Source organism: Leucoraja erinacea, chromosome 23 (assembly GCF_028641065.1).
Source record: "Leucoraja erinacea ecotype New England chromosome 23, Leri_hhj_1, whole genome shotgun sequence".
Classification (NCBI taxonomy): Eukaryota; Metazoa; Chordata; class Chondrichthyes; order Rajiformes; family Rajidae; genus Leucoraja; species Leucoraja erinaceus.
Window position 1 is genome coordinate 9,294,283 of NC_073399.1, and position 24,885 is coordinate 9,319,167.

Below are 24,885 nucleotides of genomic sequence, written 5' to 3' on the forward strand. Positions count from 1 at the left end.
TCGTGAACAAAATCACAGCTGGCAATATTGACAGTTAATAAACAATCCAGCAACAAAAGTCTTATCATCTCAGAACAAACTGCCCTGAGGAAACAGGTATTATTCAACACAGCTGTTGCCTCCGCTCCGTACCTTGACGACCATCCCTTCACCTCCCCCACCCAGCCCGTTGAGTCTCATTGTCTGTAACTGGTTTTCACCCTAAGCCCACAGCTATCAATGGCCTGGCCTGTTTTTTTTTTTTTTTTTTTTTTTATTATTAGAAGTAAGCACAGTCATATGGCACCAAAGTGCCTAACATATATTTTCATAATACATTTTATGTACAACTTCTTTTTTTTTTTTTGTTACATTGAAAAAAGATGAGAATAAGAAAAAGAAGTTAGATAGTAAAGGATAGAAAGATGTGAAATATATAGTGTGTGAAGAAAGAAAACGAGTAAATGAAGAAAGTTGAGAGAGAAAATAGTGAAAAGAAAAGGAGATCATTATTTATAATCTTGACCAACCCTCGTCCAGTCCTGAAACAGTTTATTTTTTACAATTGTGTTGCACCATATGATTCCAAATTGGCCTGGCCTGTTTATCATCATTACTTTATTGCATGTCTTTCATTCATTTGTTCCATATCTCTCCACATCACCGTCTATATCTCTCGTTCCCCTTTCCCCCCTGACTCTGTCTGAAGAAAGGTCCCAACCCGACCCGACACGTCACCTATTCCTTTTTGTCCTGACCCGCAGTCACTCCAGCTTTTTTGTGTCCATCTTCGTTTTAAACCAGCACCTGCAGTTCCTTCCTGCACTCCCAGCTAATTCTTTTGACGTACAAAATGAAGGCAAGATTCAGGAGCTGCTGGAGGCACAAAGTAACGTCAGGAAACACTGGTGAGAAGCAGGGAGAAAGCTTCATATTGGATAGCCCCCGTCAGTAATACATGGCAGCCATAAGTTCATAAGTGATAGGAGCAGAATTAGGCCATTCGGTCCATCAAGTTTGGCCGGTCACGGTGGCGCAGCGGTAGAGTTGCTGCTTTACAGCGAATGCAGCGCCAGAGACCCGGGTTCGATCCCGACCACGGGCGCTGTCTGTACGGAGTTTGTACGTTCTCCCTGTGTGTTTTCTCCGAGATCTTCTGTTTCCTCCCACACATTCCAAAGAAGTGCAGGTTTGTAGGTTAATGTAAAAACTGCCCCTAGTGTGTGTAGGATAGTGTTAGTGTGCGGGGATTGCTGGTCGGCACGGACCCGGTGGGCCGAAGGGCCTGTTTCCCTGCTGTATCTCTAAACAAAACTAAAGTCTACTCCGCCATTCAATCATGGCTGATCTATCTCTCCCTCTCAATCCCATTCTCCTGCCCTTGCCCCATCACCCCTTATGTTGGGCTGAAGGGCCTGTTTCCACGCTGTATCTCTAAACTAAACTAATCTAAGTGAAGATTGTCTTGGCTTCAGGACAGGGAGGGGAAGGGTCTGTGGGTGGGCATGAAGAATATAGTGAGGTGCATTGTGTGGCGGGGACAAGGCATGGGTTGCTGGGCACAGGGTATTTTATAACCCACGCCAACACTTCCCGAATACCATCCACCTCCAGGCAAAACATCAAGCAAAGTTGGAATGAAAAACAAACATCGCACAGCAGGTGGCTCAGCGGCAACATCTTACGGCTGAGGATGGTGAAGAATTCAAATATCCTTAATTGTGGAGAGAGTGAGGATAGAATGTAGAACAGGGACTGCGTCAAACATAATGGGGCCGCACGGTGGCGTTGTTGCCTCACAGCGCCGGGGACCCGGGTTCGATCCCGACTACGGGTGCTGTCTGCTGCGGAATTCCCACGTTCTCCTCCTGACCGCGTGGGTTTTCTCCGGGAGCTCCGGTTTCCTCCCACAGCCCAAAGGTGTACAAGTTTGTAGGTTAATTGGCGCTTTGGAGATTGTAAATTGTCCCCCCGCGCGTGCAGGATAGGACAGTTAGTGTGCGGGGATCACAAGTCGGTGCCGACTCATAGAAACATAGAAAATAGGTGCAGGAGGAGGCCATTCGGCCCTTCGAGCCAGCACCGCCATTCACTGCGATCATGGCTGATCGTCCCCAATCAATAACCCGTGCCTGCCTTCTCCCCATATCCCTTGACTCCACTAGCCCCTAGAGCTCGATCTAACTCTCTCTGAAATCCATCCAGTGATTTGGCCTCCGCTGCCCTCTGTGGCAGGGAATTCCACAAATTCACAACTCTCTGGGTGAACATTTTTTTTTTCTCACCTCAGTCTTCAATGGCCTCCCCTTTATTCTGGGACTGTGGCCCCTGGTTCTGGACTCGCCCAACATTGGGAAGATTTTTCCTGCATCTAGCTTGTCCAGTCCTAGCTGGGCCGAGGGTCCTGTTTCCACGCTGTCTCTCTGAACTAAACTTGTGTACGGGCGATGGTCGGTCGGTTGGTCGGCGCGGACTCGGCGGGCCGAAGGGCCCCCTCTCCGCGCTGGATCTCTCAGCTAAAGACTTCAATCAAGGCGTTGCACGGGGCCGGTCAGGGAACGGCAGCCTGCGTCTATCGCAGTAATTACCCACATTCAGAGAGACAACTAAGTAGCTATTATAATTAACTATGCAAAGGGCACGGAGACGGACCCGGGCAAAGATCGCCAACCTTCATCAAACTCAATCATCGCCTGCCCTTTCCTCAGATACATTTTACAGTGGGAACTAATTTAGATGAAAATAAAGTGTGCTTCATCAATCACGGGTAATTATGCTGCTATTATAGACCGGCTCAGTGACAGGTTGATCTGACGTCCTTGGCTCTCTGACTAATACCGCGCAACGCAAAGCAGGCAGTAGAAGACAGCAACCCCCCCCCCCTTCCCTCCCGTAGCCCCCTGCCCCCCCCCACGCTGTGTTTAAAGGAGATGTGCGGGGTGGGGGGGGGGAGGTTTCACACACACACACACACACACACACAGGGACCACACACTCGCCACACAGGGGTGGTGGTGGACCACACACACACACACAACACACAACACACAACAGGTGCACACAGTACACACACACACACCTTTGAGCCAGCACACGCACATTCAGTACCCACACACACACTTCACCCCACACATGAATTGAATTCCTTTATTGTCATTCAGACCTTACGGTCTGAACGAAATTTCGTGCCTGCAGTCATACATACAATGATACAATAATAAACAACAATAAACACAAATTAACATCCACCACAGTGAGTCCTCCAAGCACCTCCTCACTGTGGTGGAGGCAAAAATCTTGCCTGACTCCGCTATTTTTAAGAGCCCTATCTAGCTCTCCCTTGAAAGCATCAAGAGAACCGGCCTCCACCACCCTCTGAGGCAGAGAATTCCACAGACTCACCATTCTCTGTGAGAAAAAGTGTTTCCTCGTCTCCGTTCTAAATGGCTTGCCCCTTATTGTCAAGTCCTCGGTGGAGTTTAGGTACGTTAAATCGATCTCCTCTGCCTCTGCCTGTACGTCGATCCGCGTCACTCTATTCCACGCATATCCTCACGCTCGTCTGAAAGCCTCTTAACGGCGGTGGCGCAGCGGTAGAGTTGCTGCCTTGCGGGCGCGGAAACAGGCCCTTTGGCCCACCGGGTCCGCGTTGGCCAGCGATCCCTGCACACTAACACTATCCCACACACACTGGGGACATTTCACAGGCACACCAAGCCAATTCACCGACAAACCCGCACATCTTTGGGGCGTGGGAGGAAGCCCGAAGATCTCGGAGAAAACCCGCGCCGGTCACGGGGAGAACGTACAAACTCCGTACAGAGACAGCGCCCGTAGTCGGGATCGAACCCGGGCCTCCGACGCTGCAAGCGCTGTAAGGCAGCAACTCTACCGCTGCGCCACCGTGCCGTTAAGAGGCTTTTAGACAAGCGTGAGGATATGCAGGGAATAGAGGGATACGGATCACCTACAGGCAGAGGAGATCGATTTAACGCCCCTCGTGTGTGTAGGGCAGTGTTAGTGTGCTGGTCGGCACAGGCTCGGAGGGCCGAAGGGCCGGTTTCCGTGCTGCATCTCTAAACTTCTGAACCGGAGCACGTGGAGAAAACCCGCGCGGTCGTGGGGAGAATGTAGAAACTCTGCACAGACCTTCAGGTCGGAATTTTACTTGTAATTCACTCAACCAAGGCTTGCTGCCATACAACTGGCAGGAGAAGCTGAGACTCCATTGATTATACTATTAAGCAATTAAACTCCTGGTGAGGTTTCATTATTGCAGCTTCTGTCTCATCTTTTGCATCAAATGATCTATTGAAGTCAACACGCCATGTTGTTCAGTTCACACCCTGTGCACAGTGTAGCCCCATCGATTGCCCACCTCAGTCTATTAATGACAGGACAGTTCTCAGCCACTTCTCTTTGGGACCAGGACATGGTTATTTATCCCCTTGAACCCCCTTTTCCCCCCCGTTCAGCCAAATCAGCTCCCCACATTTACTCAGGAAGTTTACTTTAGTTCAGAGATACAGCGCGGAAATAGGCCCTTCGGCCCCACCGAGTCCATGCCGACCAGCGACCGCCCTGCACACTAACACTAACACTACCACTACCACACACACACACACACACGGGACAATTTACAGGGTTTTACCAAAGCCAATTAGCCCACAAACCCGCACGTCTTAGGAGTGCAGGGAGGAAACCGGAGCACCCGGGGAAAACCCACGTGGGTCACGGGTAGAACGTGCAAACTCCGTACAGACAGCACCCGTAGTCAGGATGGAACCCGGGTCTCTGGCGCTGTGAGGCCGCGACTCTACCGCTGCGCCACCGTGCCACCCAGGCACTATGCTAGGAAGATGTCAAAGTTATTATTATTTTTTTTAAATACTGCATGGAAAAAAAGGCCCTTTGGCCCGACTATCGATCACCCGCTCACCAGTTCAATGTTATCCCACTTTCTCATTCACTTCCTACACCCCAGGGGTAATTTACAGAGAACCATTTAACCTACAAACCCGCGTGTCTTTGGGATGTCGGTGTAAACGGGAGCAGCCGGCGGGAAAAACCCCACGCTGTCTCAGGAAGTGCATGCAAACTCCGTACAGACAGCACCCGAGGTCAGGTTCGAACTTTGTGAGCTACTGCTGCACACACACACGCGCACACACACCACAGCCACACACCACACACACACACACACACCACACACACACACACACACACACACACACACACACACACACACACACACACACACACACACACACACACACACACACACACACACACACACACACACACACCACCACCACCAGCCACCCCGGCCACTCCCTCTTCTCCCCTCTCCCATCGGGCATGAGGTGCAGAAGTGTGAAAACGCACACCTCCAGATTCAGGGACAGTTTCTTCCCAGCTGTTATCAGGCAACTGAACCATCATACCACCAACTCGAGAGCAGTCCTGACCTCCCATCTACCTCACTGGTGACCCTTGGGCAATCTATAATCTGACCTTACTGGACTTTATCTTGCATTAAATACCTTTTATCCTGCATCTGTACACTGTGGATGGCTCGATTTTAATCACGCATGGATAGCAGGTAACAAAAAAAAAAAGCTTTTGTTGGGAAGAAGGGGCAAGAGGAAAAGATAGATCAGCCATGATTGAATGGCGGAGTAAACTTGATGGGCCGAATAGAAGGGTAGACTCGAAGGTGAAAAAGGCAGAGTAGAATCGATGGGCCGAATGGCAGAGCAGACTCGATGACCCGTTTGTTTAAGAAAGAACTGCAGATGCTGGAAAAATCGAAGGTAGGCAAAAATGCTGGAGAAACTCAGCGGGTGAGGCAGCATCTATGGAGCGAAGGAATAGGTGACGTTTCGGTGTCCTCGATACACTGCTTCAGATTGATGTGGGGGAAGAAAAGGCAGAGCAGACTCGATGGGCCGAATGGCCTAATTCTGTTCCTCTGACTTATGAACGCAAGAACCTTTCACCGTACCTCGGTACACGTGACGACACTAAACTAAACGCAGGCACCGCGGCCTGCCATCTTCCCGTTACCGCTGTCACGGGAAGAGGGGCGGTGGACCAATTACGTTTATCATCAGAGTCGTGGGATATTCTTAGAAATAATGATGTCGGAAATGTGCAAATGAAGATTAGGCAGCAACTACAAAGCAGGCATCACGTTCAAAAGGACCAAGGCATCAGCTAAGTGACAGGGAGAGAGAGAGAGAGTGCATCGAGCTACACTTCAAACACATCACACCAAAGGCCGTTACCTCACTCGCTCGCTGCCTTATATTCATCAGGGGAGCTGTATGGAACGGAGACTTCAATCTCCATGCACCAGGAGACAAGATATCATTTACACTCAGCACCGGGGGAGCTTTGCAGGTGCCAGCAATGCCCGTTAATAAATCTATTTATATTAGAAATCCAATACAAAATTATTAATATTTCCATTTTCTTAAAAAAAAAGCTTTTCACTGCACCTGGCAATCAATTAAAGTTGATGAGTGCGGGTGTTAGGGGTTATGGGCAGAAGGCAGGAGGATGGGGTTAGGAGGGAGAGGTAGATCGGCCGTGATTGAATGGTGGAGTAGACTTAGAAACATAGTAAATAGGTGCAGGAGTAGGCCATTTGGCCCTTCGAGCCAGCACCGCCATTCAATGTGATCATGGCTGATCATCCAGAATCATTACCCCATTCCTGCTTTCTCCCGATATCCCTTGAGAACTAAAGAGAGCTACATCTATCTCTCTCGAACTTGATGGGCCGAATGGCCTAACTCTGCTCCAATCACTTATGAAACTGAAGTGAGCTGAACTGTTGTGTAGGAAGGAACTGCAGATGCTGGTTTAAACCAAAGATACACACAAAACGCTGGAGTAACTTGGCGGGTCAGGCAGCATCTCTGGAGAAAAGGAATAGGTGACATAAGGTTCCAAGTGAAAGGAGTAGAATTAGTCCATTTGGCCCATCAAGTCTATTCCGCCATTCAATCGTGGCTGATCTATCTCTCCCTCCCAACCCCATTCGCCTGCCTTCTCCCCATGACAACTGACACCCGTACTAATCAAGAATCTATCTATCTCTGCATTAAAAATATCCATTGACATATCCTTCTGTGACCTTTCAGGTCTATTTCCAGTTTCACGGGGGCTCGTGAAATGACAGCGAGGGGCACAGAAGGGCCGTTTCGTTCATAGGCGTCAAACGTCAGCCCATATGTGCCCCAAATATACTGCTCCTCCTCCTGTCCCCACCCACAACTGACCCTCCCCCTCCCTCCCCCCCAACCGCACCTCCCCCACTAACACCCCCTCCCCCTCAACTCCCCCATCCACCTCATCTCCCCCCTCCACCTCATCTCCCCCCTCCACCCTCATCTCAGCCTCTACCTCATCTCCCCCTCATCTCCCCCTCCACCTCATCTCCCCCTCCACCTCATCTCCCCCTCCACCTCATCTCCCCCTCCACCTCATCTCCCCTCCACCTCATCTCCGCCTCCACCTCAACTCCCCACCTCCACCTCACCTCCCCCTCCACCTCATCTCCCCTTCCCTCGCTCTCTCCCTCCTCTTCCTCCCACTCCCTCCCCCTCCTACCCCTCTCCTCCCCCTCCACCTCATCTCCCCCTCCACCTCATCTCCGCCTCCACCTCATCTCCCCCTCCACCTCATCTCCCCCTCCACCTCATCTCCCCCCACCTCATCTCCCCTCCACCTCATCTCCCCTCCACCTCATCTCCCCCTCCACCTCATCTCCCCCTCCACCTCATCTCCCCCTCCACCTCATCTCCCCTCCACCTCATCTCCCCTCCACCTCATCTCCCCCCCTCCACCACCTCCACCTCATCTCCCCCTCCACCTCATCTCCCCCTCCACCTCATCTCCCCCTCCACCTCATCTCAGCCTCCACCTCATCTCCCCCTCCACCTCATCTTCCCCTCCACCTCATCTCCCCCTCCACCTCATCTCCCCCTCCACCTCATCTCCCCCTCCACCTCATCTCAGCCTCCCACCTCATCTCCCCCTCCACCTCATCTCCCCCCTCCACCTCATCTCAGCCTCCACCTCATCTCCCCCTCCACCTCATCCCCCCCTCCAACTCATCTCCCCCTTCCACCTCTTCTCCCCCTCCACCTCATCTCCCCTCTACCTCATCTCAGCCTCACCTCATCTCCCCCTCCACCTCATCTCCCCCTCCACCTCATCTCAGCCTCTACCTCATCTCAGCCTCACCTCAATTCTCCCCCTCCACCTCATCTCCCCCTCCACCTCATCTCCCCCTCCACCTCAATCTCCCCCTCCACCTCAACTCAGCCTCCACCTCATCGCCCCCCCCCACTCTCCGGAGCACGATGCCCGCTGACCCCAGCATTGACCCCGGCGGTGCGAGCCACCACTTACCGGATGACCAGGCTGCGGATCTTGAACTGGGTCTCGATGATGCCGCTGGTGCGGAGACGAACACGCAGGACGTCGGTCTGCGTGGGCCGGTACGCGGGCGCGGTGATGCGGCTCATGTTCAGGAAGAAGCTGCGGGGAGACGGGACAACGTGTCACGGAGGGGGTAGGGCAGACGGTGAGGGGCCGACCCCCAGTCGCAGTCACCTCCCCCCCTTCTCCCCGACCCGACCCTTCACCCCTTCCCCCTCCCGCAAGCCGACGCTCTCCTCTCCCCGAGATGACAAGAAATTATCGCCAAAGCCTCGACTTCCTTGGAAGGCAGAGGAAGTTCGGCATCTCCCCGACAACTCTCCCCAACTTCTACAGATGCGCCGTACAAAGCATTTTTATCCGGATGCATCACAGCTTGGCTTCGGGAATAGCCCCATCCAAGGCCACAAGAAACTGCAGAGAATTGTGGACGCAGCCCAGACCGTCTACTGAACTGAATAAACTGAACTCCCTTCCATCGACACCTCACGCTGCCTCAGCAAGGCCAGCAGCAGAATCAAGGACCACCCTCACCCCGTTCACTCCCTCTTCTCACCTCGGGCAAGAGGTACAGAAGTGTGAGAACACACACCTCCAGATTCAGGGACAGTTTCTTCCCAGCTGTTATCAGGCAACTGAACCATCCTACCACCAACTAGAGAGCGGTCCTGAACTACTAGTGTACTATCCTTGATCGGACGTTGCTGGCTTTACCTTGCGCTAATTGTTATTCCCTTATCCTGTATCTGCCCATTGTGAATGGCTCGATTGTAACCATGTAGCGTTGTTCAGCTGATGTGTGTGTATATATGTTATGAGTATGAATATATTATGAGTATGTGTACATACACGTTGAACTTCTCTTTAAGAAAGAACTGCAGATGCTGGAAAAGTCGAAGGTAGACAAAGATGCCGGAGAAACTTAGCGGGTGAGGCAGCATCTATGGGGCGAAGGAATAGGTGACGTTTCGGGTGTCCCGAAACGTCACATATTCCTTCGCTCCATAGATGCTGCCTCACCCGCTGAGTTTCTCCGGCATTTTTGTCTACCTTTTGAACTTCTCATTTCTCTCTCTCTCTCTCATTTACTATGTTTACATATTCTGTGCTGCTGCAGGAGGTAAGGATTTCATCGTTCTATCTGGGACACATGACAATAAAACGTTCTTGAGTTTGTACGTTCTCCCTGTGATCTACGTGGGATTTCCTCCCACACTCTATAAGTCATAGAATCATAGCAAATAGGTGCAGGAGTAGGCCATTCGGCCCTTCGAGCCTGCACCGCCATTCAATATGATCATGGCTGATCATCCAACTCAGTATCCTGTACCTGCCTTTTCTCCATACCCCCTGATCCCTTTACCCGCAAGGGCCACATCTAACTCCCTCTTAAATATAGCCAATGAACTGGCCTCAACTACTTTCTGCGGCAGAGAATTCCACTCTCGGTGTGAAAAAAAAAAAATTCTCATCTCGGTCCTAAAAGATTTCCCCCTTAGGTTAGGTTAGGTTGATTGGCTTCGGTGAAATTTGTAAATTGACTCAAGTGTGTAGCATAGTGCTAGTGTACAGGGATCGCTGGTCAGTGCGGACTCGGTGGGCCGAATGGCCTGTTTCCACGCTGTATCTCTTGGCTAAACTAAACCGATTCTTATCTGCCTGTGCATGATCCAAATGCCTCAGTACCCTGCATATCCATGTGCCTATCCAAAAGTCTTTCATAAAGCCACTAACGTGCCCTCTTCACCCACCCCTGGCCTCTAGTTCTGCATTCCGCACCTTGGGTAGACGGACCTGTGCGTTTACCTGATCTATTCCACTGTGCATGGTGTAAGAAAGAACTGCAGATGCTGGTTTAAATCGAAGGTGGACACAAAAATGCTGGAGGATTCAGCTGGTCAGGCAGCATCGCTGGAGAGAAGGAACGGGCGACGTTTTGGGTCGGGACCCTTCTTCAGAGTACAAGATCGCCCCTCGTCTTCCAGCACTCCTAGGAAGAAAGTCCCATCGCCTGCTCGACTTCCACAGCTCAGTTCAAGCAGAGATTAACCAAGGCAGGTCAGGAGCACGCAAGTAAAACATCTCTACGGTCCGATTGAAAACTTGTGCCCTCGAGGCCCCTGCTGTGAACTCACCTGTCAGAGTGAATCAGGCTCCAAACCCAGCCAGGCGACCCTGACCTACAGGTAACCTCCCAGTGACCCACGGTGGAATTATCACCGGCAGCTTCCTACGTCAGGGGGAGGTGTGTCGGACCCCGGGCTTGAGTCCGGCGAGACGGAGGGGCAGGGTGAGTTGACCCGTCTACCATGAGATTAGTCCGTCAAAATGTCAGCTTCCCGGCGGGGTTAAATTCTGCTCGACATCCCAGTGGATCCTGGGCGGGAGGGGAGCTCAGGTCATAGAAACATAGAAAATAGGTGCAGGAGGAGGCCATTCGGCCCTTCGAGCCAGCACCGCCATTCATTGTGATCATGGCTGATCATCCCCTATCAATAACCCGTGCCTGCCTTCTCCCCATATCCCTTGACTCCACTAGCCCCTAGAGCTCTATCTAACTCTCTCTTAAATCCACTGCCCTCTGTGGCAGGGAATTCCATAAATTCACAACTCTCTGGGTGAAAACGTTTTTTCTCACCTCAGTCTTAAATGGCTTCCCCTTTATTCTAAGACTGTGGCCCCTGGTTCTGGACTCGCCCAACATTGGGAACATTTTTCCTGCATCTAGCTTGCCCAGTCCTTCTATAAGATCCCCCCCCCCCTCCTCCCACCCCTCATCTTTCTAAAGTCCAGTGAATACAAGCCTAGTCTTTCCTCATCTGACAGTCCCGCCATCCCAGGGATCAATCTCGTGAACCTACGCTGCACTGCCTCAATCACAAGGATGTCCTTCCACCACAGCCGCGGAATGGGGTACTGATTGGGGATGATCAGCCATGATCACATTGAATGACGGTGCTGGCTCGAAGGGCCGAATGGCCAACTCCTGCACCCATTGTCTATTGATTCCTCATCTTGTATATGGTGTGCACAGCCTAAAGTTGTAGGACAACTCGTTCTGTTTGACCTTATTTGATTGTGCACGCCGGGTTGATCGCACTTGTCGAAACAGGGCGAGCCGTGATTAAGTGGTGGAGTAGACATGATGGGCCGAGTGGCCTAATTCAGCCCCTATCATGTACAAACTCTAAAGCTAATCCGTGATTCACACTGCCAAACTCAACACTGTCCCTTTAAGGCTGGGCTGAGAACATGTAATTTTGTACAGAAGCATTTATCCACTTGTGCATATTTATAAATTAATCATCGATCCACCTTAATGTTGAAGCATTTCAGAAATATAATAACCCATTTTACACATGCCCTTGTGCAGAGACTGACTTTAACCCAATCTGTCGAATGCCCACTATGAACCGTATGTGGGGTGTTAATGATAAGGTGACAATCATATTAATGAACACTTTTCATAAATCAAGCTCGTGGCTTCTTTTGTTCGAGTAGAAAGCATTGCTTGCCACCCGAGCAGTTCCACCCCGCATTAAGAGTCAGAGCGACACCACAACTTTAACGCTCACCAACTTCCCCTGCCTGAGTCAAACTGGTGGGAGCTTTGAAGCGCTGGAGTAACTCAGCGGGTCAAACGGCATCCGTGGGCGGCGACGTGCGCGCGCTTGGATCAAAGGGGACAAAGATCAAAGACAATGTAGGGCGGGCACAGTGTCGCAACGCCAGAGTTGCTGCCTTACAGTGTCCGAGAGCCGGGTTCGCGCCTGACTACGGCTGCTGCCTGTGTGGAGTTTGCATGTTCTCCCCGTGACCTGCGTGGGTTTTCTCCGAGATCTTCCTCCCGCACTCCAAACACGTGCAGGTGTGTAGGTTCATTGGCTTGGTATAAATGTAAAATTGCCCCTCGTGTGTGAGTGTGTGTGAGTGTGAGTGAGTGTGTGTGTTTGTGTTTGTGTGAGAGTGAGTGTGAGTGAGTGTGTGTGTGTGAGTGAGTGTGAGTGAGAGTGTGTGTGTATGTGTGTGAGTGCGTGTGTGTGTGAGTGTGAGAGTGAGTGTGAGAGTGTGTGTGTGAGTGTGTGTGAGTGTGAGTGTGAGTGAGTGTGTGTGTGAGTGTGTGTGAGAGTGAGTGAGTGAGTGTGAGTGTGTGTGTGTGTGAGTGAGAGTGTGTGTGTGTGAGAGTGTGTGTGTGTGTGAGTGTGTGTGTGTGTGTGAGAGTGAGAGTGTGAGTGTGTGTGTGTGTGTGTGTGTGTGTGTGTGTGAGTGTGTGTGTGAGTGAGAGTGAGAGTGAGAGTGAGAGTGTGTGATAGGTGTTAATGTGTGGGGATCGCTGGTCGGCACAGACTCGATGGGCCAAAGGGCCTGTTTCTGCACTGTATCTCTAAACTGAACAAACTGCATCGTAGGTAGACAAAAATGCTGGAGAAACTCAGCGAGTGAGGCAGCATCTATGGAGCGAAGGAATAGGTGACGTCTCGGGACACCACATTCGGGACTAGAATATAAAAACAGGGATGTAATGCTGAGGCTTTAGAAGGCGCTGGTCAGACCACATTTGGAGCATTGTAAGCGGTTTTGGGCCCCATGTCTGAGGAAGGATGTGCTGCCTCTGGTGAGGGCCCAGAGGAGGTTTACGAGAATGGTCCCAGGAATGAGTGGTTTAACGTATGATGAGCATTTGTCAGCACTGGGCCCGTACTCGCTGGAGTTTAGAAGGATGAGGGGACACCTCATTGAAACGTACAGAATAGTGAAAGGCCTGGATAGAGTGGATGTGGAGAGGATGTTTCCACTAGTGGGAGAGTCCAGGACCAGAGGCCGCAGCCTCAGAAAAAAGGGAGGAGCCTTTTAGAAAGATGATGAGGAGGAATTTCTTTAGTCAGAGGGTGGTGAATCTGTGGGAGGCATTGCCACAGGCGGCTGTGGAGGCCAAGTCAATTGATATTATTAAGGTGGAGATTGACAGGTTCTTGTTTAGTTTGGGTGTCAGGGGATATGGGGAGAGGCAGGAGAATGGGGTTGAGAGGGAAAGATAGATCAGTCCGGATTGAAGGGTGGAGCAGACTGGAAGGGCCGAATGGCCTAATTCTGCTTCAATAACTTATGAACATAATAATATTGAAGCAATGAGTTGTTTTGTTTCAGAGTCTGACGCTACTTAGAAACATAGAAAAATAGGTGCAGGAGTAGGCCATTCGGCCCTTCGAGCAAGCACCGCCATTCAATATGATTGTGGCTGATCATCTACAATCAGTTCCTGCTTTCTCCCCATATCCCTTGATTCAGTTAGCCCTAAGAGCTAAATCTCCCTTGAATACATCCAATGAATTGGCCTCCCCTTCTGCCTTCTGTGGCAGAGAGTTCCACTTTGCCCCTCATGGGAAAGAATACAACTTCTGAAGAAGGGTCTCGACCCGAAGCGTCACCTATTCCTTTGCTCCATAGATGCTACCTCACCCATTGAGTTTCTCCAGCATTTTTGTCCACCTTCGATTTTTCCAGCATCTGCAGTTCTTTCTTAAACAACTTCATGTAAAACATCACTTCACGCTACTCCTCTCCGCGGAACAGGCAGCAAGGGATGAAAGTGCCCGAGAGTGGGGCCAGGCAGATTATTAAAATGTTGTGAATTGTTTGTCTGGAGATTATTGCTGCCTCCAGCACGTCAGAAATGAAAATACGGTAATTTTATTAAAAGTTAAGCCTTTGCTTCATAAATGTACATTTTTAATAAAGATGGTGTCTGAAATTGTTTGACATCATGTTGATGGCGACAAATAATTCATCCACTCGCTGTTTTGTTCTGTTCGTCTGGGCGGCCATTCTCAAGGCACGGAATTACCAGAGTGAGATCAACACACTCTGAATAAATTCCCAACAAAGTGTGTGTGTGTGTGTGTCTGTGTGTGTGTGTGTGTGTGTGTATACATCTGTGTGTGTGTGTGTGTGTGTGTGTGTGTGTGTGTGTCTGTGTGTCTGTGTCTGTGTGTGTGTGTGTGTGTGTGTGTGTGTGTGTGTGTGTCTGTGTCTGTGTTGTGTGTGTGTCTGTGTGTGTGTGTGTGTGTGTGTGTCTGTGTGTGTGTGTGTGCGCGCCAGAGTGAGACCTCTTTAGTTTAGTTTAGTGATACAGCACGGAAACAGGCCCTTCGGCCCACCGAGTCCATGCCGACCAGCGAGAGAGAGAGAGAGAGAGAGAGATAGAGAGACACACACACACACACACACTTAGAACGGAAATGAGGAAACGCTTTTTCTCACAGAGTGGCGAGTCTGTGGAATTCTCTACCTCAGAGGCGGTGGAGGCGGGTTCTCTGGATGCTTTCAAGAGAGAGCTCGATAGGGCTCTTAAAGATAGGGGATATGGGGAGAAGGCAGGAACGGGGTACTGATTGGGGATGATCAGCCATGATCACATTGAATGGTGGTGCTGGCCGGAAGGGTCGAATGGTCTACTCCTGCACCTATTGTCTATTGTAATTTACAATGACACCAAGACAATTAACCGACTAACCTGCACGTCTTTGGAGTGTGGGGGAAAGCCAGGGCACCCGGGGAAAACCCCGGCAGGTCACGTGGAGAACGTGCAAACTCCACACAGACAGCACCCGTAGTCAGGATCGAACCCGGGTCTCTGGCGCTGTGAGGCAGCAACTCTACCCGCTGCGCCACCGTGCTTTCTCTCAGCGGGTCCACTGCCCTCCCCCTCCCCCCACTGATGTACACCTTAATGCAGGGTGATACCGCCACAAGCTGGTGTCAGAGGAGACATTATTTGAGGACGTGCATTAGAGACCCTCGTCAGACGGGACCCCCCCCCCTCGACTCTATCCATGCCTCACGCTGCCTCGGAAAAGCAGCCGACATCAGCAAAATATCCACTGACTTGGTCTCCACAGCCTCCTGTGGCAATGAGCTCCACAGATTCACCACCCGCTGACTAAAGGTTCATAAGGGCATCAGGGGTTACGGGGAGAAGGCAGCAGAGTGGGGTTGAGAGGGAAAGATAGATCAGCCATGGTTGTCCATGTGTGATCGGCCTCCAAAATGGATGTCACAATTCCAGGAGATGGACTCAAAATGCTGGAGTAACTCAGCGGGACAGGCAGCATCTCTGGAGAGAAGGAATGGGTGACGTTTCAGACGTCTGAGGAAGGGTCTCGACCCAAAACGTCACCTATTCCCGTGACCCGGCACAGCTGTAGAGTTGCTGCCTTACAGCGAGTGCAGCGCCGGAGACCCAGGTTCGATCCCGACTACGGGCGCTGTCTGTACGGAGTTTGCACGTTCTCCCCGTGGGTTTTCTCCGAGATCTTCCGTTTCCTCCCACACTCCAAAGACGCGCAGGTTTGTAGGCTAATTGGCCTGGTATAAATGTCAAAATTGTCCCTGGTGGGTGTAGGATAGTGTTAATGAGCTGGAATCGCTGGTGGGCCGAAGGGCCTGTTTCCGCACTGTATCTCTAAACTAAATGCACGAACAGACGTAGCCTAGCATTGAGACTGAAAAACTTGGCTCAAACCCCCAAATCTTTTTAAGTCTTCTCTAATCTAATGCACGCTTATGAAATATGTGTATGTGTTGTGTGGATTGCTGGCGTCGATGCGTTTAACATTCGTGTCAGCCTGGGCCAAGTTCCATTTCCAACACATCCCGCATACAATATTCAGGCACTGCGCTCGGTCCAAAGGCTCTTTGATGCGTTTATGATTGGATTTCGTGGCTTTGACTTGCACGGTGCGGCGAGCTGCTGCTGCTGCTGCGTGCGTGGGGTCCGGGGCCCTCGTGCTGGTGTCTGGGGCAAGTGGAAGCGATGGAAACCGAGTTACCGTGACTGGCGGACTGCCCTGGGCACATATTTTATGAGTGTGCATTAGATTAGAGAAGGCGTGAGAAGTCTTGGGGGCCATCGAACCACAGGCTGGCAGCAACTGCCCGATGCTGGACTGCATTTGTTTGAGCATTTCTCACCTCTAATGTACAAATTTGTCGCTAAAACCAAGTACGGGAATGGCGAAGGAATATTGATTTTCCCTGAGAAAGGCAGTGACTCATTTCACAATCAAATTATCTTGGAGTGGGTGTCGGACACCACCGCCCATAAAGATATGTGTTTATATTTTTCAAAAATACCTTCTCAACATCTTCTGCTGGTACGAGGCACTTTACAACTGGTGATAGACATTGGATGCTGGAGTAACTCAGCGGGTCAGGCAGCATCTCCAGAGAGAAGGAAGAGGTGACCTTTCTGCGAAACATTGCCCATTCCTGTTCTCCAGAGATGCTGCCCAAAATGTCACCGACCCATGTTCTCCAGGGAGGTTGCCCGAGCTGCTGAGTTACTCCAGCACTTTTTGGTCTATCTTTGGTGTAAACCAGCACCTGCAGTTCCTTCCAACACAGGTTTGCAGGTTTAATTTAATTTGCAGAGTCCCTGGTGCATGTCATGTGTGCGGGGGGGGGGGTCGCTGGTCGGCACGGACCCGGAAGGCCGAAGGGCCTGTTTCCGCGCTGCAAAGCTCAAGCAGGGAGAGCAATAGACAATAGGTGCAGGAGTGGGCCATTGCCCCTTCGAGCCAGTACCGCCATTTAATGTGATCATGGCTGATCATCCCCAATCAGTACCCCGCTCCTGCCTTCTCCCCATATCCCCTGACTCCTCTATTTTTAAGAGCCCTATCTAGCGCTCTCTGGAAAGGATCCAGAGAACTGGTCTCCACCGCCCTCTGAGGCAGAGAATTCCACAGACTCACCACTCTCTGTGAGAAAAAGTGTTTCCTCGTCTCCATTCTTTAAATGGCTTACTCCTTATTCTTAAACTGTGGCCCCTGGTTCTGGACTCCCCCCAACATCGGGAACATGTTTCTTGCCTCTAGCGTGTCCAAATCCCTAACAATCTTATATGCTTCAATGAAATCCCCTCTCATCCTTCTAAACTCCAGAGTGTACAAGCCCAGCTGCTCAATTCTCTCAGCATATGACAGTCACACCATCCCGGGAATTAACCTTGTAAACCTACGCTGCTCTCCCTCAATAGCAAAAATGTCCTTCCTCAAATTGGGGACCAAAACTGCACACAATACTCCAGGTGTGGTCTCACTAGGGCCCTGTACAACTGCAGAAGGACCTATATTCGATTCCTCTTGTATAAAGGCCTACATGCCATTTGCTTTCTTCACTGCCTGCTGTACCTGCATGCTTACTTTCATAGACTGATGAACAATGACCCCCAGAGTCCGTTGGAGCAAAGCAGAGCAAACGATTCGCACCCGCTTAAGCTGATGATGCGTAGCTAATTATCGTGGCTTTAACAACAAGCCGCGCTGGATGTGAGCGGTGAAGGGCACTGCCTGATATCTACACTGGTCCACTGGTAATTGGTGTCAGGGTGCAGGGCTAATTCCCCCGGCACCCTGCAGCAGGCTAATTGCAGGCTTTGGCATTAACAGCAAGCGGGGAGATGTCGGTCACATTCACCGTGACCATAGGCTGCCGCCAGGTCTGTGACACACCATAGTCACCAGTCCCCATACACAGACTCAGCCTCAATTAGAATCGAGTACAGAGAAGGTTCACCAGACTGATTCCTGGGATGTCAGGACTTTCATATGAAGAAAGGCTGGATAGACTCGGCTTGAACTCGCTAGAATTTAGAAGATTGAGGGGGGAATCTTATAGAAACTTACAAAATTCTTAAGGGGTTGGACAGGCTAGATGCAGGAAGATTGTTCCCGGTGTTGGGGAAGTCCAGAACAAGGGGTCACAGTTTAAAGATAAGGGGGAAATCTTTTAGGACCGAGATGAGAAAAACATTTTTCACACAGAGAGTGGTGAATCTGTGGAATTCTCTGCCACAAAAGGTAGTTGAGGCCAGTTCATTGGCTATATTTAAGAGGGAGTTAGATGTGGCCCTTGTGGCTAAAGGGATCAGGGGGTATGGAGAGAAGGCAGGTACAGGATACTGAGTTGGATGATCAGCCGTGATCACATTGAATGGTGGTGCAGGCTTGAAGGGCCGAATGGCCTACTCCTGCACCTACTGTCTATGTCTCTACGATTACACACCGACCGTCGATCACCCGTTCACACTAGTTCTGCGTGGCCCCACTTTCACATCCACTCCCTACACACTTAAAGGGAAATTAAAGACTGAATCCGAATAACCTCAAACCTGCAAGCCTTTGGGTGGCACGGTGGCGCAGCGGTAGAGTGGCCGCCTCACAGCGCCAGAGACCCCGGTTCGATCCTGACACACACGGGAGCCGTCCGTACGGAGTTTGCACGATCTCCCCGTGACCACGTGGGTTTTCTCCGGGTGCTCCGGTTTCCCCCCACACTCCAAAGGTTTACAGGTTTTGTCGGCTAATTGGCTTCTGACAACTGTGTCGGGTGCCGCTAGCCTGTGTCGGGTGCCGCTAGCCTGTGTCGGGTGCCGCTAGCTCGCGGGGAGGGCCCCTTGCCGCGCCGCGTACAAGCTCAGGACCGGATATAATCTACATGTTATGGTTATTCAATAATTCTTTAAAAGGGACATTTCATAAAAATAAATCATCGATTATGATTAAATATCGCTCACATCCTGGAACGAAAAAAAAAAAATATATATAAATACATTTTGGATAAAAGGTGAGTCATTGCTCTTTGAACGAGGGAATGAAAGGGAAATGTTTCAGCTGTTCCTTGAAACTAACACTGCATTGTAACAGGATGGAATGCCCCAGAGAGGGGCGGGTGTTTCACGGGGAGAAGAGGGAGTGCGTGCGTGCGTGTGCCTGCTCGATAGCGTCACAGTCTTGGGGAGCTCCCTGGCCACCGTCGGGACAGTTTGCTTCGCTGTCACGTGCACTGAGGTACAGTGAAAAGCTTTCGTTGCGAGCCAACCAGCCAGCCAGCCAGCGGAAAGACAACACACCGTTACAATCGAGCTGCCGAGAGGGTCCAGGTGCATGATGTGGGAATAAGGTAAAGCCAGCCATTTATAAGGTAAATAAATGTTATATATTACCAGTTGTTGACATTTTTAACTTTACAAAACACATACATAATGGTACAAGATAGCACTACAATTTTTTGGACACCTTACGAGGATCGAGGATAGTCCGAGGGTCACCAATCAGGTAGATAGTAGTTCAGCACCGCTCTTCTGGTTGTGGATAGGATGGTTCAGTTGGCTGATGACAGCAGGGAAGAAACTGCCCCTGAATCTGAAGGTAGACAAAGATGCTGGAGAAACTCAGCGGGCGGGGCAGCGTCTATGGAGCGAAGGAATAGGTGACGTTTCGGGACACCCGAAACGTCACCTATTCCTTCGCTCCATAGACGCTGCCTCGCCCGCTGAGTATCTCCAGCATTTTTGTCGGCCTCCAGATTTTTCCAGCATCTGCAGTTCCTTCTTAAAAACACCGAATCCGGAGGTGTGCGTTTTCACACTTCTGTACCTTTTGCCCTGATGGGAGAGGGGAGAAGAGGGAGTGACCGGGGGTGAGACTGGCCCTCGATTATGCTACCGGCCTTGCCGAGGCAGCGTGGGGTGTAGATGGGAGTCGATGGAAGGTGAGGTTAGTTTGTGTGATGGTCTGGGCTGCGTCCACAATTCGCTGTGCAGTTTCTTGCGGTTTGGGATGGAGCTGTTCCCAAACGGGACGGTGGGGGCAGGAAGAGGAAGTTTCACATGCATGATAAAAAACGCACGCCTCCAGATTCAGGGACAGTTTCTACAGAGCAGTCCTAAGCCACCAACACCCTTGTAGCCCTGTCCCATGGTGCGAGTTCATTCCAAGAGCTCTCCCGAGTTAAAAAAAAAAATCAAACTCGTGGTTAGCACGGAGAATGAACGTAGCAGGTACATCGGAGCTCGGGGACGACTCTTAGCGGCTCGTAACACTAACGGCAGGTACTCGGGAAGACTCTCTAACGGCAGGTAAGCACGGGAAGACTTGTGAAGGTTTTTCAATGTTGAAAAATGTCCACGAGAGCCCCGAGCACCGACGAGTGGCCATTACCGTAAATCTCCGAGTTCGATTCAGGGCAAACCCTGGAGACCCCTTGGAATGATAGGGATATTAGTCGGAAGCAGGGGACCGACCCAAAACATCACCTGTTCCTTTTCTCCAGAGATGCTGCCTGACCCGCTGTTACTCCAGCACATTGTGTCTATCTTCAGTGTAAACCAGCATCTGCAGTTCCCTCCGACACTACTATCTACCTCATTGGAGACCGTCAGACTATCTTTAATCAGCCTTTACCTTGCGCTAAACGTTACACACGTTATCCTGTATCTGTGCACTGTGGACGGCACAAATGTAATCATGTAGAGTTTTTCTTCCACTGGTTAGCACGCAACAAGAGAGCTTTTCACAGTACCTCTGTAAACATGAGAACAATAAACTAAACTAAAGGATGCTGTTCCCTTTTGTCCTGTATCTGTCCACTGTGGATGGCTTGTTGTATCCTGTACAGTCTTCTTTGAGTGGATTGCACGCAACAAAAAAGCTTTTTACTGAAGCTCGCTACCGAGACAAGAAATTAAACTCAACTTAACCCAACCCAACCCCAACCCAAGCCAAACCTAAGCCAAGCCAAGCCAACCCACCCCTAGCCTAACCCAAGCCAAACCCAACCCCAACCCAACGTGCACTCACTAGTGAGCGGAGTCGTTCAGCTCAAACTCGTATCCGCGGGATGTTGCCAGCTTCACCTGCGAGTCAGCCCAGAGGCAGCGCAGCGCTTGGGCCACGAACGGCAGGATCGCCGAGTCCTCATCAATGCACCTCCCGCACGACAGCACCGTCTGCGCATGCACCTGCAAGGCAAGAGGCACCAGTGCATGGTCAGCATGCGTCAAGAACCTGCGCTGGACCAAGGGCGACCGTTCAGTTCAGAGACACAGCGCGGACATGGAGCCTTCGGCCCATTCGTCGGCGCCGGCCAGCGATCACCCGCTCCGTCAGCCATGAACGAATGGCGGAGTAGACTCAATGCACCGGGTGGCCTAATTCTGTTCATGTATCTTATGGTCTATGTTGTCCTACTATCTCAACCACTCCCTGCACACTAGGGACAAGTTACACAGGACAATTAGCCTCAAAAACCCACGGGAGGAAAGTGGAGCACCCGGAGAAAACCCACGCGGACACAGGGAGAAGGTGCAACGTGCAAGCGGGCAGCACCATAGTCAGCGTGGAACCAAGTGTCTGGCGCTGTAAGGCAGCAACTCTAACGCTTAACAGCCACACATGCGCGCGCACACACACACACACACACCAGCAACAATGGTCAAGAAAAGGAAGAGCCCACAATGGACCATTGTTGGCTCCACCTTCCTTTCTCAACGCGGCCAACAATGGACCATTGTGGGCTCCACCTTTCCCTGATCATCGTTGCTGACTTTCATACCTTTCACTCATTTGTTCTTTGTGCCTCTCCGTGTCTGTAGTTTCCTCCCCCCCCCCTGACTTTCAGTCTGAAATAGGGTCCCAACCCGAAACGTCACCTCTCCATTGCTAGAGGATTTGAGTTTAGGAGCAAGGAGGTCCTAGTGCAGTTGTACAGGGCTCTGTTGAGACCACACCTGGAGTATTGCGTGCAGTTTTGGTCTCCTAATTTGAGGAAGGACGTTCTTGCTGTTGAGGGAGTGCAGTGTAGGTTCACCAGGTTAATTCCCGGGATGGCGGGACTGACATCTGATGAAAGAATGGAGCGACTGGACTTATATTCACTGGAATTTAGAACGATGAGAGGGGGATCTTATGTTTCTCCAGAGATATATCTCTCTAGGCAAACTCCAGTTCTGTAAACCTGGTGCAATGCTGCCACCTGCTGGCCTGTTGCATTCATACAGCTCACAGACCCTTCTTCTGACTGACCCGAAACATCTGGGCTGCGCACGTCTTTGGGATGTGGGAGGAAACCGGGGCTCCCAGTGGTGACCCACACAGTCACGGGGAGAATGTGCAAACTCCACACAGACAGTATCTAATTTGGGGTATGGTCCCTATGCTCATCCTCTCCAGCCCTTATTTCTCTCAGCTGAGGGAAGCGTTACATAGAAACATAGACAATAGGTGCAGGAGGAGGCCATTCGGCCCTTCGAGCCAGCACCGCCATTCAACGTGATCATGGCTGATCATCCAAAATCAGTTCCCCGTTCCTGCCTTCTCCCCATATCCCTTGATTGCGTTAGCCAAGCCCTTTACAGAGCTCCTGTCGAATCTGCCTCCATTGCCCTCTCAGACGCGGTGTCTCAGATCAGCCCTACTCGCCAGAGATAGAAGACCTCGTTCACCCACTTCCACATTCGTGGCTGTGCAGCGGTAGAGTTTCCGCCTCACAGCGCCAGACACCCGGGTTCGATCCTGACTACGGGTGCTGTCTGTACGGAGTTTGCACGTTCCCCCCGTGACCTGCGTAGGTTTTCCTCCGGGTGCTCCGGTTCCCTACCACACTCCAAAGACGTGCAGGTTTGTAGGTGAATTGGGATAGTGCGAGTGTACTCGGGGATCACTAGCAGGCGCGGACTCGGTGGGCCGAAGGGCCTGTTTCCACACCGTATCTCTGAATGCCTGGTCTATAATCTTTCCCCAGGCGAGCAGAGACGCGGCGGCCCCCGTTCCTTGCCCCCCCCCCCCACACACTCACCGTGTTCTTGGGGTTGGCCAGGTTGATGCGCAGCATGCCCATGCCCTGCAGCACAAACTTCATGGAGCCCAGCAGGTTGTCCAGCACGGCCGGCTAGTGGAGGAAGAGCAGACAGTCCAACACGATCAGCATTGGAGCGAAGGACAACAACAGCAACTTGTACAGTGTCAACACAGTGATATAGAATGATACAGCGTGGAAACTGAGGTGCAGGTAGTCATAGAGTGACACAGTGTAGAAACAGGCCCTTCAGCCCAACTCGCCCACACCGGCCAACATGTCCCAGCTATACTAGTCCCACCTGCCTACGTTTGGTCCATATCCCCCTAAACCTGTCCTATCCATGTAACTGTTTCCTAAATGTGATAGTCCCAGCCTCAACTACCTCCTCTGGCAGCTTGTTCCATACACCCACCACCCTTTGTGTGAAAATGTTACCCCTCAGGTTCATATTAAATCTTTCCCCCCTCACCTTAAAAACCTATGTCCTCTGGTTCTCGATTCTAGGTAAAAGACTGTCCCTATCTATTCCTCTCGTGATTTTATACACCTCTGTAAGATTTAGTTTAGTTTAGAGATACAGCGCCGAAACAGACCCTTCCGACACCGAGTCCGCACCGACCAGCGATCCCCGCACATTAACACTATCCCACACACACACTGGGAACAATTTACAATTATACTAAGCTGATTAACCTACAAACTTGTACGTCTTTGGAGAGTGGGATGAAACCGAAGATCTCGGAGAAACCCCACGCAGGTCACGGGGAGAACGCACAAACTCCATGCAGACAGCACCCGCAGTCGGGATCGAGACTACCCCTCATCCTCCTTCGCTCCGAGGAATAGAGTCCCGGCCTGCTCAACCTCTCCCTAGAGCTCAGGCCCCTCGAGTACTGACAGCATCGGTGTGAAGTTTACACGAGTGACCATTGGCGTTCTGTGCCATCGCCATCACACAGTGGGACTCGCACAGCGTCCCGTCGCACCCGGCTGCACCCCGGATAAACTCCGGGCGGTTGGGATTAGGAAAATCCTCCCCTAATCCTGGCTGAATGCGGGACGAGCATCTTGGTGAGGCATGGGGCGTTTTGGGGCAGTCCTCAGCGTGAAGTCTGCACAAAGGTCACCCATTCCTTCGCTCCAGAGAGACAAAGGAGTTACACAGGGCTGTCTATGTTCAAAAGGCAGCCTGCAGTTCCTTCTACAAAAACACTATTTGACAGGAGGACAGTAGAACATGGGGCAGGGACAGAGGTAAAGTTGTGAAGTTGAACAATGTGCATGCGCTGGGGTGTAAGCTGCCCAGAGAAATATGAGGTGCTGCTCCTCCAAAACGCTGGCCTCACTCTGACAGTGGGGGCCCAGGACAGAAAGGTCAGTGTGGGAATCTGGAGGGAAGGGATAGTTCCCAAAGGAACACAATGACGTTTTCACGATGGGTTAGTGTCCGTCAAATCTGAATGAAGCTTCTCATTCAGGCCCTACAGCCTCATATCGGAGGAAGAATGTGCTACCAGCTGGTCCAGAGGAGGTTTACGAGAATGATCCCAGGAATGATTTGGTTAACGTATAATATGCTTTTGTAGTTTATGTAGTTTAGTTTTGAATTGCAGCGCGGAAACAGGCCCTACAGCCCACCGAGTCTGCACCGACCAGCGATCCCCGCACACTAACAATCTCCTTCACACATCAAGGGCCATTTACAATTTTACCAAGCCAATTAACCCACAAACCAGCAAGATTTTGGAGTGTGGGATGAAACCAGAGCACCCGGAGAAAACCCACACAGGTCTCGGGAAGAACGTACAAACTCCG

General features: G+C 51.1%; 1 protein-coding gene across 1 annotated transcript in view; it reads right to left on the reverse strand.

The window, feature by feature from the left end:
- gnav1 (guanine nucleotide binding protein (G protein) alpha v1) overlaps positions 1-24,885 on the reverse strand; it is a 53,583-nt gene that overhangs the window by 17,993 nt on the left and 10,705 nt on the right. The window contains exons 3-5 of the mRNA XM_055653814.1: positions 23,068-23,160; positions 21,072-21,232; positions 8,401-8,529 (exon numbers count right to left, since the gene is read on the reverse strand). Coding sequence (XP_055509789.1) covers positions 8,401-8,529; positions 21,072-21,232; positions 23,068-23,160 — 383 coding nt within the window. The remainder of the gene's footprint in view (positions 1-8,400; positions 8,530-21,071; positions 21,233-23,067; positions 23,161-24,885) is intronic.